This window comes from Vigna unguiculata, chromosome 11 (genome assembly GCF_004118075.2).
Source record: "Vigna unguiculata cultivar IT97K-499-35 chromosome 11, ASM411807v1, whole genome shotgun sequence".
NCBI lineage: Eukaryota > Viridiplantae > Streptophyta > Magnoliopsida > Fabales > Fabaceae > Vigna > Vigna unguiculata.
In genome coordinates this window covers 33,041,206-33,055,336 of record NC_040289.1, presented here as the reverse complement: position 1 = coordinate 33,055,336, position 14,131 = coordinate 33,041,206, and the positions used below count along the sequence as shown (strand labels likewise).

The 14,131-nt window shown below is 28.9% G+C and overlaps 2 protein-coding genes across 11 annotated transcripts; one reads left to right on the top strand and one right to left on the bottom strand.

The window, feature by feature from the left end:
- Window positions 1-238: 238 nt before the first annotated feature.
- LOC114169437 (probable CCR4-associated factor 1 homolog 9) lies at window positions 239-2,762 on the top strand. 10 transcript variants are annotated; one of them, XR_003600935.1, is made up of 4 exons: window positions 240-1,175; window positions 1,493-1,515; window positions 1,614-1,696; window positions 2,400-2,762. XR_003600935.1 is itself a non-coding variant. In XM_028054582.1 (3 exons), the coding sequence occupies exons 1-2, from the start codon at window positions 368-370 to the stop codon at window positions 1,507-1,509; spliced, it is 825 nt and encodes a 274-aa protein (XP_027910383.1). In that variant the 5' UTR covers window positions 240-367; the 3' UTR covers window positions 1,510-1,515; window positions 1,614-2,762. The 10 variants fall into 10 exon arrangements, 5 of the variants coding, with proteins under 5 accessions (XP_027910381.1, XP_027910380.1, XP_027910383.1 ...); XR_003600936.1 differs by having other exon boundaries at window positions 1,478-1,515; XR_003600933.1 differs by lacking the exon at window positions 1,493-1,515 and having other exon boundaries at window positions 239-1,175.
- Window positions 2,763-7,599: 4,837 nt separating this feature from the next.
- Window positions 7,600-8,937, bottom strand: LOC114169159 (transcription repressor OFP6-like). The gene has a single exon (XM_028054198.1). The coding sequence runs from the start codon at window positions 8,353-8,355 to the stop codon at window positions 7,774-7,776; it is 582 nt and encodes a 193-aa protein (XP_027909999.1). The 5' UTR covers window positions 8,356-8,937; the 3' UTR covers window positions 7,600-7,773.
- Between the last annotated feature and the right edge of the window lie 5,194 nt (window positions 8,938-14,131).

Below are 14,131 nucleotides of genomic sequence, written 5' to 3'. Positions count from 1 at the left end.
ATTGGTTTGATGATGATGACTTTTAGCTGTAATCCAAACAGAAAATGGAAGAAAATAATAATGAGAAGAGGTGCCTAATCTGACCGAGTCTGGCATTGACTCAGCATCCGTTACCTTGTTCGGTCAAGGTTTCTCACGCGTTGAACCTTGACGCCTTTCTGCCACATTCACGCATTCTTACACTCAACTTACACACACCTTTCTTTATTTAATCCAAAAACCACTTTCCACGCAACATCTTCACACCCTTCTCCCATCTTCGTATAAAACCTCACTCTTCACACTCGCTTCTACAAACCCATTAACCAAAACAAAATTCAAAACCCACTTCCAAAGCTAGTGATTCTCAAAGCTCAAATCTTGAATTATGGGTGTGTTCAGTGAAGACCCCAATCCAATTGTGATCCGTGAAGTATGGGCATCGAATATAGAATCTGAATTCGAACTCATCCGGGAGCTGATCGATCGCTACCCTTTCATCTCCATGGATACTGAGTTTCCTGGAGTGATTTTCCGGCCGCATGTGGACCCTACCAAACCCTACAACCACCGCACGCGCCGCCCTGCTGACCACTACCGCCTCCTCAAGTCCAACGTTGATTCGCTCAACCTGATCCAGGTCGGTCTCACGCTCTCTGACTCTGCTGGAAACCTTCCCGGCGACGACAGGAATCGCTTCATCTGGGAGTTTAACTTCTGTGACTTTGATGTGGCGCGTGATGCCTACGCGCCGGACTCTATCGCGCTCCTCCGCCGCCAGGGGATTGACTTCGAGCGCAACGCCACCAACGGTGTAGACTCCACGCGCTTTGCAGAGCTGATGATGTCTTCAGGACTCGTGTGCAACGACGCGGTGAGCTGGGTCACCTTTCACAGTGCTTACGATTTCGGGTATTTGGTTAAGATCCTTACCCGACAGGATTTACCGACCCGGTTGGAGGAATTTTTAAATGTTGTGAAAGTGTTCTTTGGAGATAATGTTTATGATGTGAAGCACATGATGAGGTTCTGTGATACACTCTACGGTGGTTTGGATCGGGTTGCACGGACGCTTAACGTGGACCGCGCCGTAGGGAAGTGCCACCAGGCTGGGTCAGACAGCTTACTGACCTGGCACGCGTTCCAGAAGATTGTGGATCTTTATTTTGTCAAGGATGAACACCAAAAACATGCTGGTGTGTTGTTTGGATTAGAAGTTCTTTGTTAATTAAAAAAATATTATAAACATAAATAATAAAGATTCAATTGATTGATTATTTATTGATTTGTTGTTGTTGTTGATGATGATCTAACTTGCTGCTTGAATGCAAATTAAAACTTGACTATTAAGCTTATTACTGTGTTAAGCAAGGTATTGTAAATGGCATAATGGCATGTGGGAAGTTGCCAATCAATGAAAACTTGACAATGAAGTAAATTACAGTGTTACGCAAAGTGGTGAATATTATTATTCTCAAGGGCTTGATTTTCATTTCAGCATGATCATGTGCAGGAACAGAAGCCTTGTGATTGAAAGTGAGTTTATGTTCAACTATTTAGGATGTTTCAGAACATAAACTGAAGAAAACTCTGCTGCTGATGGAAATTGTTTTTACTTGTTTCATTGGTTTCAGCCTACTGTTGGCTATTGCCAGAGATATAATTGTGAGTTGGTGTTGCTTAGTAGATTTCGCAGAATCCAAGGGTGCCTGTGGCTGTAAGTAGCTGTGTTTTTTGTTTATAAGTCCTTACATTTTTAATGCAATTCTTCTCATTACTTTGATAAATTGTAAACAGTTAAATATTCTCAATGTAGAATGATAGTGGTAAACTCCATTCACTTTGCAGATACCCATTTGATTATTTTGGATTTAATTCTGGATACAGTTCTTACAAACAAACAATTCTACCGACATGCCATTTCTCAGACTCATAATTTGTTTTTAAAGTTGTATGTCGATTTTTCAAACTGGTATGATATTTAGCTTTTGGTTAAGTTAAATTAGATTAAAAAAGTTTATTATTTTCAAGATATATTCTGTGTATAGGATTATCCCCTCATTTCAAATGGTTGTGGCACTGAGCAAATATGCTTGTGATTGTTCTATGATCTTAAGGAAAATTATGTTTATGAGTCAAAGAATCTGCTGATTGTAAGAGCGGGCTCTGAAGTTACTTTTAAGGTTTCTTTAAAGAATTCCTAGTTTCATGGACTCAGATACGAGACAAGTTGCCATAATATGTATGTTTTTGTTTAATGCTTGTGTTGTTTGACCACTTACTTCCTTGAATTTTGCAACTTGTAACTTTGGTTTATTTTTAACTGGATTTTATTTTCTAAATTTAGTACTATCAGTTTTGCTTCCTTTTCTGATATCCACATAATGGTTTCTTGGATCTTCTATCCGATTTTGCTGCAGATATTTGTTGCAGATGTTCGAAAAATTAGTCGCTGATTAGTCTGGTTTTCAGTGTCATTCTGAAGACATTTTCTCTTTACTTGCGTAATTGGATTAAAGGAGTAAAAGATATGCTTAAGGAATGGTGCGAAGAGGTATTGTTCTTCCATTTGTTATTCGCTTTTGATGCTTATACTTGATGTTCATGACAGGGGAAATGAATCATAGTTTCTATTCAGATCATCACGAGTTTGTGGTCAAATTGGTTAGGTGTCTGTAAATATGTTTTGCCCTGTTTCACACCTATACACTGCAACTTCGCGTCGTCTCTTGTTCTCGTGTACTTTCACATACAAAGTTTGACAATTTGGCTACAAGGTTCAATCAAGTTATTCCAAATCAATTTATATAATTCAGTTTTTTTTTTTATATTGAAAATCAATTTTTTTAAATTGAATCAAATTACTTAAAGGCATCAATCAAGCAATGTGTGGAATGTTTGGACCTCGGAATCTGAATAACAAAAAAACAAAGAGTAAACGTGGATGGTAGATATAATATTTATTTGGTGGCGGCCAGACATAATTTAACCTTATTTTAGTGAAGTAGATATTCCTGAATATATTATTAAACATGTCCAAGTTTCACGTGCTTCTTAATCCCTGTGGCATGTTTGAACATTCAAACCAGGTAATGATGATATGAAGGTCAAGGTTACCCAACCATAAACAAACACCTCATTGAATCAGTCACCGCTATTGGCATTCCAGAATGATATTTTAGAACAAGAGATTTGTCGTTAGGTTGTTGACATTTTAAACAAGAAGTTTAGGTCATTCCAGTGCTTTATATTCAAAAAGTTTTATATTACTGTACCATAAGGTGATACGGCCAAAAAAAATTTAAAATTTTATTTGTAAAAACCACCATAAGCTGAACATAATGAGCTGAGTAACATAAATACATGTCGACTCTATAGATGATGTATGTTCAGATCATGCTAATAAGCCAAGTAGTATAATTACCATCTAAAGAAAGAAAATCCTAGATTAATTTATTCAATTTAATTAGTAGGTAATTAGGTCAACTGAATTAAAGTATAATTAGATAAGATTCATGATAAAAGCTACAAAGTGCATGATTACGTTTTCTCTAACATTGAATCATTAATACTTCCAAGTATCTTTTATAGGCTTTTCTCATTTCTTTTGTTCCTTACTAAAAAAATTGAGTTATCTTTGAAACGAAGTTTGTGGACCCTTGAAACTGTTTATAAGACTTTATAAGACTTTGTAAGATATATTTCAATCTTACAAGAATATAGAAGTAGAGATTAAAAATAATAATAATTTATATTTAGATTCTTTTTCTAGCTTACTAAAATACTTTCTTTTAAGATGAAATCATATCAAAATCAGATTAAAATAGCGATGGTCAGAACAAATACAAAAATAATATTAAAAAAATATTATCGTATAATTTGTAATTAAATGGTTAGTTTATAAGAACTATTTTTTACTTTAATTTTTTGACTTTTTCAATTATGGATAAAATAGGAGAAAAAAACTCATTTTCTTTGTTAAAAAAAATTCGTATTTTTATAATTTTTCTTGACTTAAAACTTCTTCATTAAATATATTGAACTCCTTTTTTAACAAATAGAAATTCAAGTATTCTAAGTTTCACATTTGATCAGACAGAAAAATGTGTTGTAAACGTGTTGTAAAGTAAATTCATAAACATGTTAAATTAAAGGTTAAAATACTTTATTGGTCCATGTTTTGTTGAAAAATTTCAAATAGGTCCTAAGATTTTTTTTAGTCTCAATTAGATCCATATTTTTTAAAATGTGTAACAATTAGGCCCATTCCGTTAGTATGGTGTTAACGGTGTTAAGGATATGCCAGTCTCACTTCTCATTTTTTTAAATTTTTTAAATTTTTTTAAATTGTTTTTAAACTTTTTAAATTTTTTTTTGAAAATTATTCATGCCACGTGTCACATCAATATTGTGCCAATTCAGTAAGGTGACACGTGTCAAGTCATTGTTTGAATCTCAATGTGGTCCATATATTTGTTATTTTAATTATATTTCAGTCCATTTTTTTTTAATTTTCAATTTCATCCTCTCCAAATTGAGATCAAATTTAACTTTTATATAAATTTTATAATGATATTTTTATTAAACATTTTATTAATATTAAGTTTATTTTATATTTTGTTTTAAAATTTTAAAATATTTATTTTAACTTGTTACAAAATTGTTTTAAATAATTTATATACAAATGTTAAAGTTGGTTTAAAATTAACAATTTTATAAATTTAAATATAAAATTTTAAAACAATTTTGTAAAAAGTTAAAATAAATATATTTAAAAAAATTTTAAAAAATGGGAAATAAAAATAACAAATATATGGACCAAATTGAGATTCAGACAATGATTTAACACGTGTCACCTTGACTTGACACGTGGTACAATATTGACGTGACACGTGGCATGAATAATTTTCAAAAACTAAATTAAAAATTTCAAAAAAAAAATTCAAAAAATTCAAAAAAATTCAAAAAAAATTCAAAAAAATGTGGAGCTGACACGTGACACATCTTTAACACCTTTAACTCTATACTAACAGAATGGTCTTAATTGTTACATATTTTCAAAAATATAGACCTAATTGAGACTAAAAAAAATCTTAAGATCTATTTGAGATTTTTCAACAAAAACATGAACCAAGAGAGTATTTTAACCTAAATTAAAATTGACTTAAATGTTATATCAATCTCTTTCCCTTCATATTTTATTTGTCATGTCTTCGCAGCTTAAAAGATTAGTTACTAATATCAAAACTGATCATTACTCTTGGTAATCAAATAAATCCACATAAAAACTTTTAAAAGACTAAAATAAATAAATATATATATATTAACTATCTCTAGATTTTAAGGAGATTTACAATGTCTATTATATTATTTTATACGTTCCAACAAAATTGTTTTATAGTGTAATTTATCATGGTACTCGTAGCTTTTGTTTGTTTCGAACTATTTACAAACAAAAAATCAAATGTCATTTATGTTTGTCTTTATAAATTTGGAAGGAGTGTACGCGTAGAAAAGGGAAAGGTGATAAGTTTAAACTACTAGCATATATGAAAAGAAATGATGAGAAAGTCAGATCACCATATAAAATTACTCTCGTGTCCTCGTTTTTTATGTTTCTCCCTTCTTTCAAGTCCTTATGCTACGCTGAAAAAAAAAACACCTATGTTATATTTCAGAAATAATAATAATACTAATTATTATTATAATAATAACTATAATTATTTTTCAGAAATAATAATAATACTAATCATTATTATAATTATTATTATTATTTTTATAATAATAACTATAATAGTAATATTTTTTTATAATCAAGGTAAAATGATAATTTTTTATTTTTATCATTAAAATATTTTTTAAATCTATTACATTTATCATTTAATTCTTAAACTTTCATAAACTTTTGTTTCAAATTCTTTTATTTTTCATCATTTTTTAATTCAAATAATCTCACATTTATTTATTTATTTCTTTTTTTTCTTACAAACACTCAAGTTTACTCTTCCAAATCCATTTTCAGAAACAGACACATAAAAATTTTAAAGTGTGAAAATTAGTAATTCAATTTTTCTCCATATAAAAACTAGTGAAGACTAATTATATATAAAATTTGATATTCATGAGATTTCAGAATCCAAGTTTCAGAAGGAGAACAGGAAGCTGCGGTTAATTAATTAATATGATGAGCGTTGTTGTTGGATGAGAAATGTTGTCCTAATCGAATCAACCCATCTGCTAATAATGCTTTCTTCACTCAAAAGATCAAATTAAAGGTACAGTGTTAGTTAAGTTTGGCCATTTGTAGTTGCAGCTACGAAATTAGAATTAACACCTTCCCTTTTAAACTATCATTCTCTTACCCTATTTGATTAGATACCTTAACCAACTATTGATTACTTTTCACAAATAACTACCACAATTATAATATATTAATCAAGTTTTATTGTTAAAGATAAAAAGACCTAACTATCTAATTTGAGAGAAGTGAATCGAATATGATGGTACCTTTGGAAAAAGATATAATATTAACGACACTCACTCAACTTTTTCATTTGAATTTTCAAAAATTTTACTCCTAAACATAATTTCATTTCAGATACGTTTACATGAAAAATTTGTGAAGAAGACTAACGATTTATTTATATTATATTTATCTATATCGATTATTAAGATGAGTAATTGACTCTAATATCCTTAATAGATTTTTTTAAGAAAAAATATTAATTGTTCTGATACATTCAATCAATTTCACATTGTTTAGAAGTCAAGTTTTTCCTCCTTCCACCCTCCAAAGTATATTTTAAAGACAAAAGTTTGACGGAGCTTTACGTTCCAAAATGGATAATACCTTGAGAATACAATAATTATTCCTATCGATCCTATTAGACGAACTTGGATTGGATCAGAACATCAGTAATAATTTAAATCTAACTCACATAAAATACTAGTTTTAAATCAAAATTAAGATGCAAAATTTTAAGATGTTTAACTTTTTCTATTTCTTAACTAACTAATATGGAATTACATTCACAAGTAATCCAAAACTTTAATCTAATAAATTCATACTTATTTCTCTTTATATATTGTTTATTTTCGTCATCTCCACCCCAAACGTGAAACTTTTGAATCCATACTTTAATTTGTTTAATTAAATATATATATATATATATATATATATATATATATATATATATATATATATATATATATATATATATATATATATATATTAATGATCATTTCATATTTAAAAAGTAGCACACACAAAGACCTGCGATTCTGAAGCTCCTCCGGCTTTTTATACTCATCAACCAAGTCCCCAACTTGAACCCCACATACTAATTTCGTGCATTACTAATTAAAGAACGAAGGAGCCAAATTAAAACCATGATGTTTACATGCATCTTCATCCCACGTGTGAATTCAATGCCTGCACATGGCCTAGACACATGTGTGGCCTATCTAGCGTAAGCTTCCATTGCCATGAAGGAGTGTTCATGCAACCACAAACAACCTCCATAGACACCACCAATGAAAAAACAATACAACATCAACATAATCATGAACAAGGGACACAAATATATCATCCTCGTTAAATCAAATCATAAAAGGTTGCGATTAAATCACAAATCATGTAACTTTCTTAAGAACTATGAAGTCTATTGGATACAAAGTGGAAAGTTTTCACGAGAGTAACTTTCGGAAACAGTTCTGCTTTTGAATCCAATAATCATTAAATAACTTTTAATCTGTCATCTAGATTTACTCTTTCTCACTCCGGTGTGGTCATGATCACTTGCTCTTTTGAAGGGGGCTCCGGCGAGGGCTCCGGCGAGAGGGAGAAGGTTCAGACGCAGCCGGAGTGGTGCGAACGTTGCGAGGAAAAGCTTCTTCGCAGATGGCGTTGAAGGCTTTGACGATGACGTGGTGGTGACATGGTGCATTCAGGTGAAGAAAGCACTGCAGAAGATCTTGAAGATCGTCCTCGGACTCGATCTCTTTCTCAAAGATCATTTGGAGCATGGAGTGTCGGAAATCATGATACGGGTTGGAAGAGTCCTTCTCGATGGCCACACTGTCCACAAGAGGGCTTCGTTTGAGTCCAACGTTGTCGTTGTTGTTGATGTTGTTGGGATCATGAAGAGTCTCGGATTCGGATACTGTGGTCGAGGTGAACTCTTCTTCATCTACGTGTTCCATTGAAGTGGTGGAAGAGGCCTTACTGCTAAGGTTGTTTGGCTTTTGATGAGTGTTACGAGAGATTTTGGGTTTGGGAGTCGGTTCATGCACTTCAGAGGCTTTTGATTTGCTACAACCACAGCTTCCGTTTGCTGTGAACACGGTTCTGAGAAGGCTTTTCTTTGTGGAAGACATGAACCTGGAAAGTTGGTTAACGTAAAGAAAGAGGGGTAGAATATATAGAGGGAGAAAAGAAAACAGAGTGAAACAGAGTGAAACAGAGTGTAACAGAGGACTCTGTTTTTGCTTAGTTTGAGGTATGAGAATGGACAAAAGTGGAAGTAAGTTAAGTTGGATAGTCCAAGGTAAATGGGGTGTTGGTAGGATTCCTTTTCAAACTAACTTTGTGCTGAGAGTTAGAAAAGTGAGGTACAAAGTAGATAAAGTGGTGAATTAAATTAGTGTCCTTGAAGAGGAAGGTGGGGTTGCAAGTGTGTGTGAGTCTCTTTCTGAAATGTTTGGTGAAAAAATGGGGGTGGAGTTTAAAGAAGGTGTTTATGAAGGTATTTTGACTTGACGTAGGAGAATTATAGGAGCTTAATCATTTGATGAATCTTGAGGGAGAAAGTTGTTAAATATTTTCAACAATGGCTACACTTTGATGATTCAATAATAACAGAACAGAGAACTCTAGATTTTGAAATGGTAATGGTGCCGTCCTTGCGTTGTTGAATTTACAATAATCTTGTTGCGTAATAAAAATAGGAAAATTACTTTATACTAAAAAGGAACACTCTTTTGTTAATAAAGTTGTCTTCTAAGGAAACAAAACAGGTTTCTTCCAATATGTTTTCTTCTCTGTTTTTTTGCCGCTCAAGCTTTGTCTTTTTGTCTTGTCTGATACTGTGGAGCATAAAATTAAGCTAATTGTTTGTTAAAATAGAAAATAAGTTACTAATAACCAACTTAAATAGCTTCAACCAGATACAAGCATGTAAAGAAAAATGAAAAGTGAGTTATTGGAATAATATATTGATGAATTAATTGATAAATATATATTACATTGAATAGACTGTTTTTCTATGTTAGTTTTGGAAAATAAGTAAAAATAACATTTTATATAGAAAACTAGATGTAGCAAGGCAACATTTTCTTCTTTCTCAAAGGGACATTAAAAGAGAACATAGCCCTGGATTTAGACAAATTAATCTTCAAGCTAGATTCCTTGCTAAAAGTATTAGCAATGAGTTTAATTTGTTTAGCTGTAACTTTTGTGAAAAAGTAAAATACAATCCCTAAGTAATAAATGAGATAACTATGCTTAGTACTCCAAAGTCTTTTCTCAACTAAATCATTAACACCTAAATTAAGTTTTTTTTTTCATGAAAAATAAACAAAAATATAAGGAGAAAGAGATAAATTATTCCTTTTAAAGTATTGACATTTAGGAATTAAAATGGAATAGTTTAAAAAAATCACTACATTTCAATAAACTTTAAAAACTATAAAAAAAAAGGTCTCTAAAAATAGTTTATATTTTCCCCCTTTATTTATTGTTTCGAATAATTATTTTTATGTTATCACTAACATGTAATTTGATATTTGTATTTGCATTCAATTATAACATAAATAAAATTCTATTTTTGATAATAATCTTCAAACTAAAAATATTGAAAATATTAGCAATGAATTTAGTTTGTTTAGTTATAGCCTTTTCAAAAACAAAAAAAGGGTAAAGCACTGAGTAAATAATAAACGATATATGGTATAACCATGTTTAAAAATAGAGCGGTGATACTTTAAATGTTAAATACATCCAAATCGCAACATTAAAAATTAATATTTTAATTAAACTTCTTTTATTTTGTAATTTTAAAAATCAAAATATATTATTATGATAATTATCAAGTTGTTGTAATTGTTTTAGAAGTGCTAAACCATAATTTTCCCCCAAAATTAAAATAGTGTGTCTTTCATTTAGTTTATTAAAAATAAGTTAAGGACGACTAACCCGCATAAGCTACTATGCTCAGCCCATCTTACATATACGAGAAAAAAACTAATAAAATTAGAGATAAATATATTTTTGTACTTTTAGTAAAATTTTGAATTAATTTTTCTTCAAAATTTTGATTCAATTTAGTCTTTCAATTTTATAAATGTGTAAATTTAATTTTTTTAATCAAATTTTGTTAAGTTTGTTTGACGTTTAAAACATATTTCATGATAGTATTTGAGTTTTTTACACTGTTTAAAACATGTTTGTTTCAGTATTTGCTAAGAAATACGTTTAAAATGTTAAATAAACTTAATAAAATTTAGTTAAAAAGACTAAAATTTGTTGAAAAACCCATTCTTAAATATGATGAACTAAATTGATTCAAAGTTTTATAAATAGACTAATTTCAATTTTCATACAAAAATAAAACATTTTAAATTTTAAATTATTAACAACTTTTACGTTTTAAATTTGAGTTTCTAAATAAAGTAAGGATTTCCTATAGATAAAACAGTTAAAAGTAAACATTTAGAATTAATTATATATTGTATTGTAAATAAAGAAAAAGAAGCATACTATCAAGGTTATATATGATGGACTTGGACAGACTAATGCTATTGTGTGATTGAAAATTAGTCCATTTAGTCTACGGTATATTGTAATGGATAAATAATCAGTTTAGTATAATAATATTTCATTTTTCGTATAATAAAAAATAATATTTTTGAAATTTTGATAATTCTTTTTTGGATGTCTTCTATAGTTAAAGTAATAGAATACTTATTTAGCTTTTCATAATTGTCACGTGTTTATATAAAAAGATTAATTAATGTTAATATAGAATTAATTTTAAAAAAATTAATAAAAAATACTTAATATTTATTGTAGTGAACCAATTTACATAGTCAAAACTTTGATAGTATGAAGTTTTTTCTCAACCAAATGATTAGTACCCAAAGAGTTTTTCTTATATACAGAAAAACAAAAATGATAAAAAAAAGTGAGAAATGAAGTTTTTACAACTATTAACCTTTAAAACTAAAATAAAATATACTAAAAAAAAGCATAATTATTAATAGGTAAATTTTGTCGATAATATTTCATCGATAAATCAAAATTATTGTTGAAAAAGTGATGGTTAAAAAATTGTTAATAAATTTTACTTATAAATATTTTATTATGAATAGAAAAAAATCATCAAGAATTATTGATAACCACAATCTCTTAATAAATTCTGTAATTTTTTTTTATCTTCCACCTCTAACACAACCTTCGTCATTGTCACCTCCTACATTGTTGTGGTTGTCTTTGCCACGATTTTTTATTTTACTCTTTCTCTTTATTCTTATCATTCGTCTCTAATTATTTTGTAACACATATTTCGTCAAATGTTGTGAAAATTTTGACACCCATTATATAATAGAATTTAACAATATATTTTAAAAAAATTACACACACATTTTAAAAAAATTTAATTATCAGAGAATTTTGAAAAATTAAATTGTTAGTGATTTTTTAAAAAATTTAATTATCAACAAATTTTAACAAAGAATTTTAGAACAATTAAATTATTGGTGAATTTAAATAAATATTAAAAAATTTCAATTATCAACGGAATTTTAAGAAAAGTTAAAAACAGATTTATCAATAAATTTTATCACAAATCATCTAAAACGAAAACTTGATGTCCATTTTATCGATAGAACTTATTAAAAAAATTATTACTGAAAAAATATTAATCGATAATAAAAATGTTAATCTATTAATAAAATTCATTTAAAAAAAATATTTGTCAGCAATAAAAATTTTAAAATTCATTGATAAGACTCGTAAGTAAAGTTTTACCGAAGAATTTTTTTTCAAAGATCATTGTACATGATGGCTTCAAAAGAGTTTATATATTTCAATAAACTAAAAAGTGTTTCAAAATAGTTGTATCAACATATTATTTTTGTATTATTATTAAAATATAAAGTAATATTTTTATGTAAATTTTAAATTTTATTTAATAATTAAGTTATATTTTTAATGATGACTTGTAGAGTCTATCTTAAAAGAGAAAAAAAAAACTTTTAGAACTTCATTTTAAATTTATTGACATGTAAAAATCAACATAAAATTCTCTTACACTTTCAAAGGCAAATTCAGAAATCTTATTTTTCTATTGCTTAAAAAAATCAAGTTTGGTATAAAATTTAGAAGATGATTATTTGTTGGTCAACATCTATAATATATAAACCATTAGTCATCGATAAGTTTACATGTGGCCCTTCTTCCATCCTTTGCTCTCTTTTTTAACGGCAAAATAATAAGTCTTGCCGTCTTATCCATAACTAGCTTTGAGTTTTGACATTAAAGTCTCACTAACTTCTTATTTTCTTTATTAGATGCATGAACATCTTGTTCATTGATTATGCCATTAGGGCTAAAATCATTCCATAACACCTATATTTGATGTCCATGCATATGGAAGATTTACCACACTAAATCTCAAAATTGAATTGGTGGGTCAATAAATTAATTAATTTGGTCATGCAAGGAGCGTATTGTGCTTGTTGGAAGATCAATTTTTAAACATGATGTAGCATTAGTTCAAGGAGCTTTAGAAAGCAAAGCTCTATCTCAATTATGTCACCAACTTTATCTTTAATGTTAAGCTTTTCATTTAGTATAGTATAGCAAACACAATTTGCAATTCAAATTTCATAACACATAAGGGATTTTGATAAGGGTGTCAAAGTGGGTCTGGTCAAAGCGGGTCTAGCCCGCTAAGCCGGTCCGTCGGCCTGTCAGTCCGCCAAAAAAAAAGACTGGTTGGGTTGCAATTTTCAACCCGTTAGTCTGTTTTGGTTTGATCTGTCTAACCCATCAAATTGGCTGGTCAAAGACAAGTCAGTCTGTCCCAAACTTGTTGACCCATTTTTATTTATTTTTAAAAATTAAAAATAATTAAAAGAATTTTTTTCTATATTATATTTTTTTTATAAATGTAAATATGCAATATTATTATAATTTAGACCGTTAACACTTACAAATTAAGTTCAAATTATTAGTTATAATAGAATAATTTAACATGTAAATATACTAATTATTTTAATGTTTCCAACTAAGGATATTAATCGATCGATTAAAAACTTAAAAAATATTTATAGTTAATATGCTCTAAATATAAACAAAGTTTATAAATAAAAAATTAAAATTAAAAAAAAAAATAAAAAAGTGATAAGTCAGCACGCGACCCACCGATGGATTGTAATTTCTAGCCAATTTTTCAGTGACGGGTCAACCCGACCCAATCCATTTTTTTCACCCCTAAATTTTAATTAATTATCTCATTCTGATAAAAAAATGATATGAAAAAGATATTGAACTAATTTTGTTTACAATATCTCTATATCAGTATTTATAATTTGTGATGTTTCTTTCAAGAACAATCCACCACTTTAGAGAGTCTTGATAAAGTGAAGAAAAATATGCTTTGTAGTTTAAGTTATTATTTTACCCTAATATAATTGTTTGGAACCACTTGTCTTGGGCTTGTTATTATCCTGGAAGACATAATCATAGAATAATACTGATGACATTAGCATTAGTAACGTAGGTTCTGACTAGATTTCTACATATTCCAAAGGAAATAAATATTGGTGCAATTTTCCCATTCTAACTTTGATATTTCCTTTCTTGTAGAAACCTTGCAAAATCATCCATGACCATGACTTGTAAATTTCACGATAGATGAATATTACCACAAACCAACATAAAACTTATTTTTAATCTTTAAAATCATAAAAACATTGATATTTTTTATTAACTTCATAAAAATATTTATTAATTTTGACAATCTATTTTTATTAACATTCCTAATTGATTATTATTTTATCTTCTTTATCATTCTCTCTATATATATAGAGAGAGAGAGAAAGAACTTTTATTTGGTTATAGAGAAATGCTTCTTTGACATCATGAGTGTCA

Coding starts and splice junctions, on each gene's coding strand:
- LOC114169437 (XM_028054579.1), top strand. CDS start 368: ATGGGTGTGTTCAGTGAAGACCCCAATCCAATTGTGATCCGTGAAGTA. Junction 1,176..1,347: donor TGAACACCAAAAACATGCTG/GTGTGTTGTTTG, acceptor TACTGTGTTAAG/CAAGGTATTGTAAATGGCAT.
- LOC114169159 (XM_028054198.1), bottom strand. CDS start 8,355: ATGTCTTCCACAAAGAAAAGCCTTCTCAGAACCGTGTTCACAGCAAAC.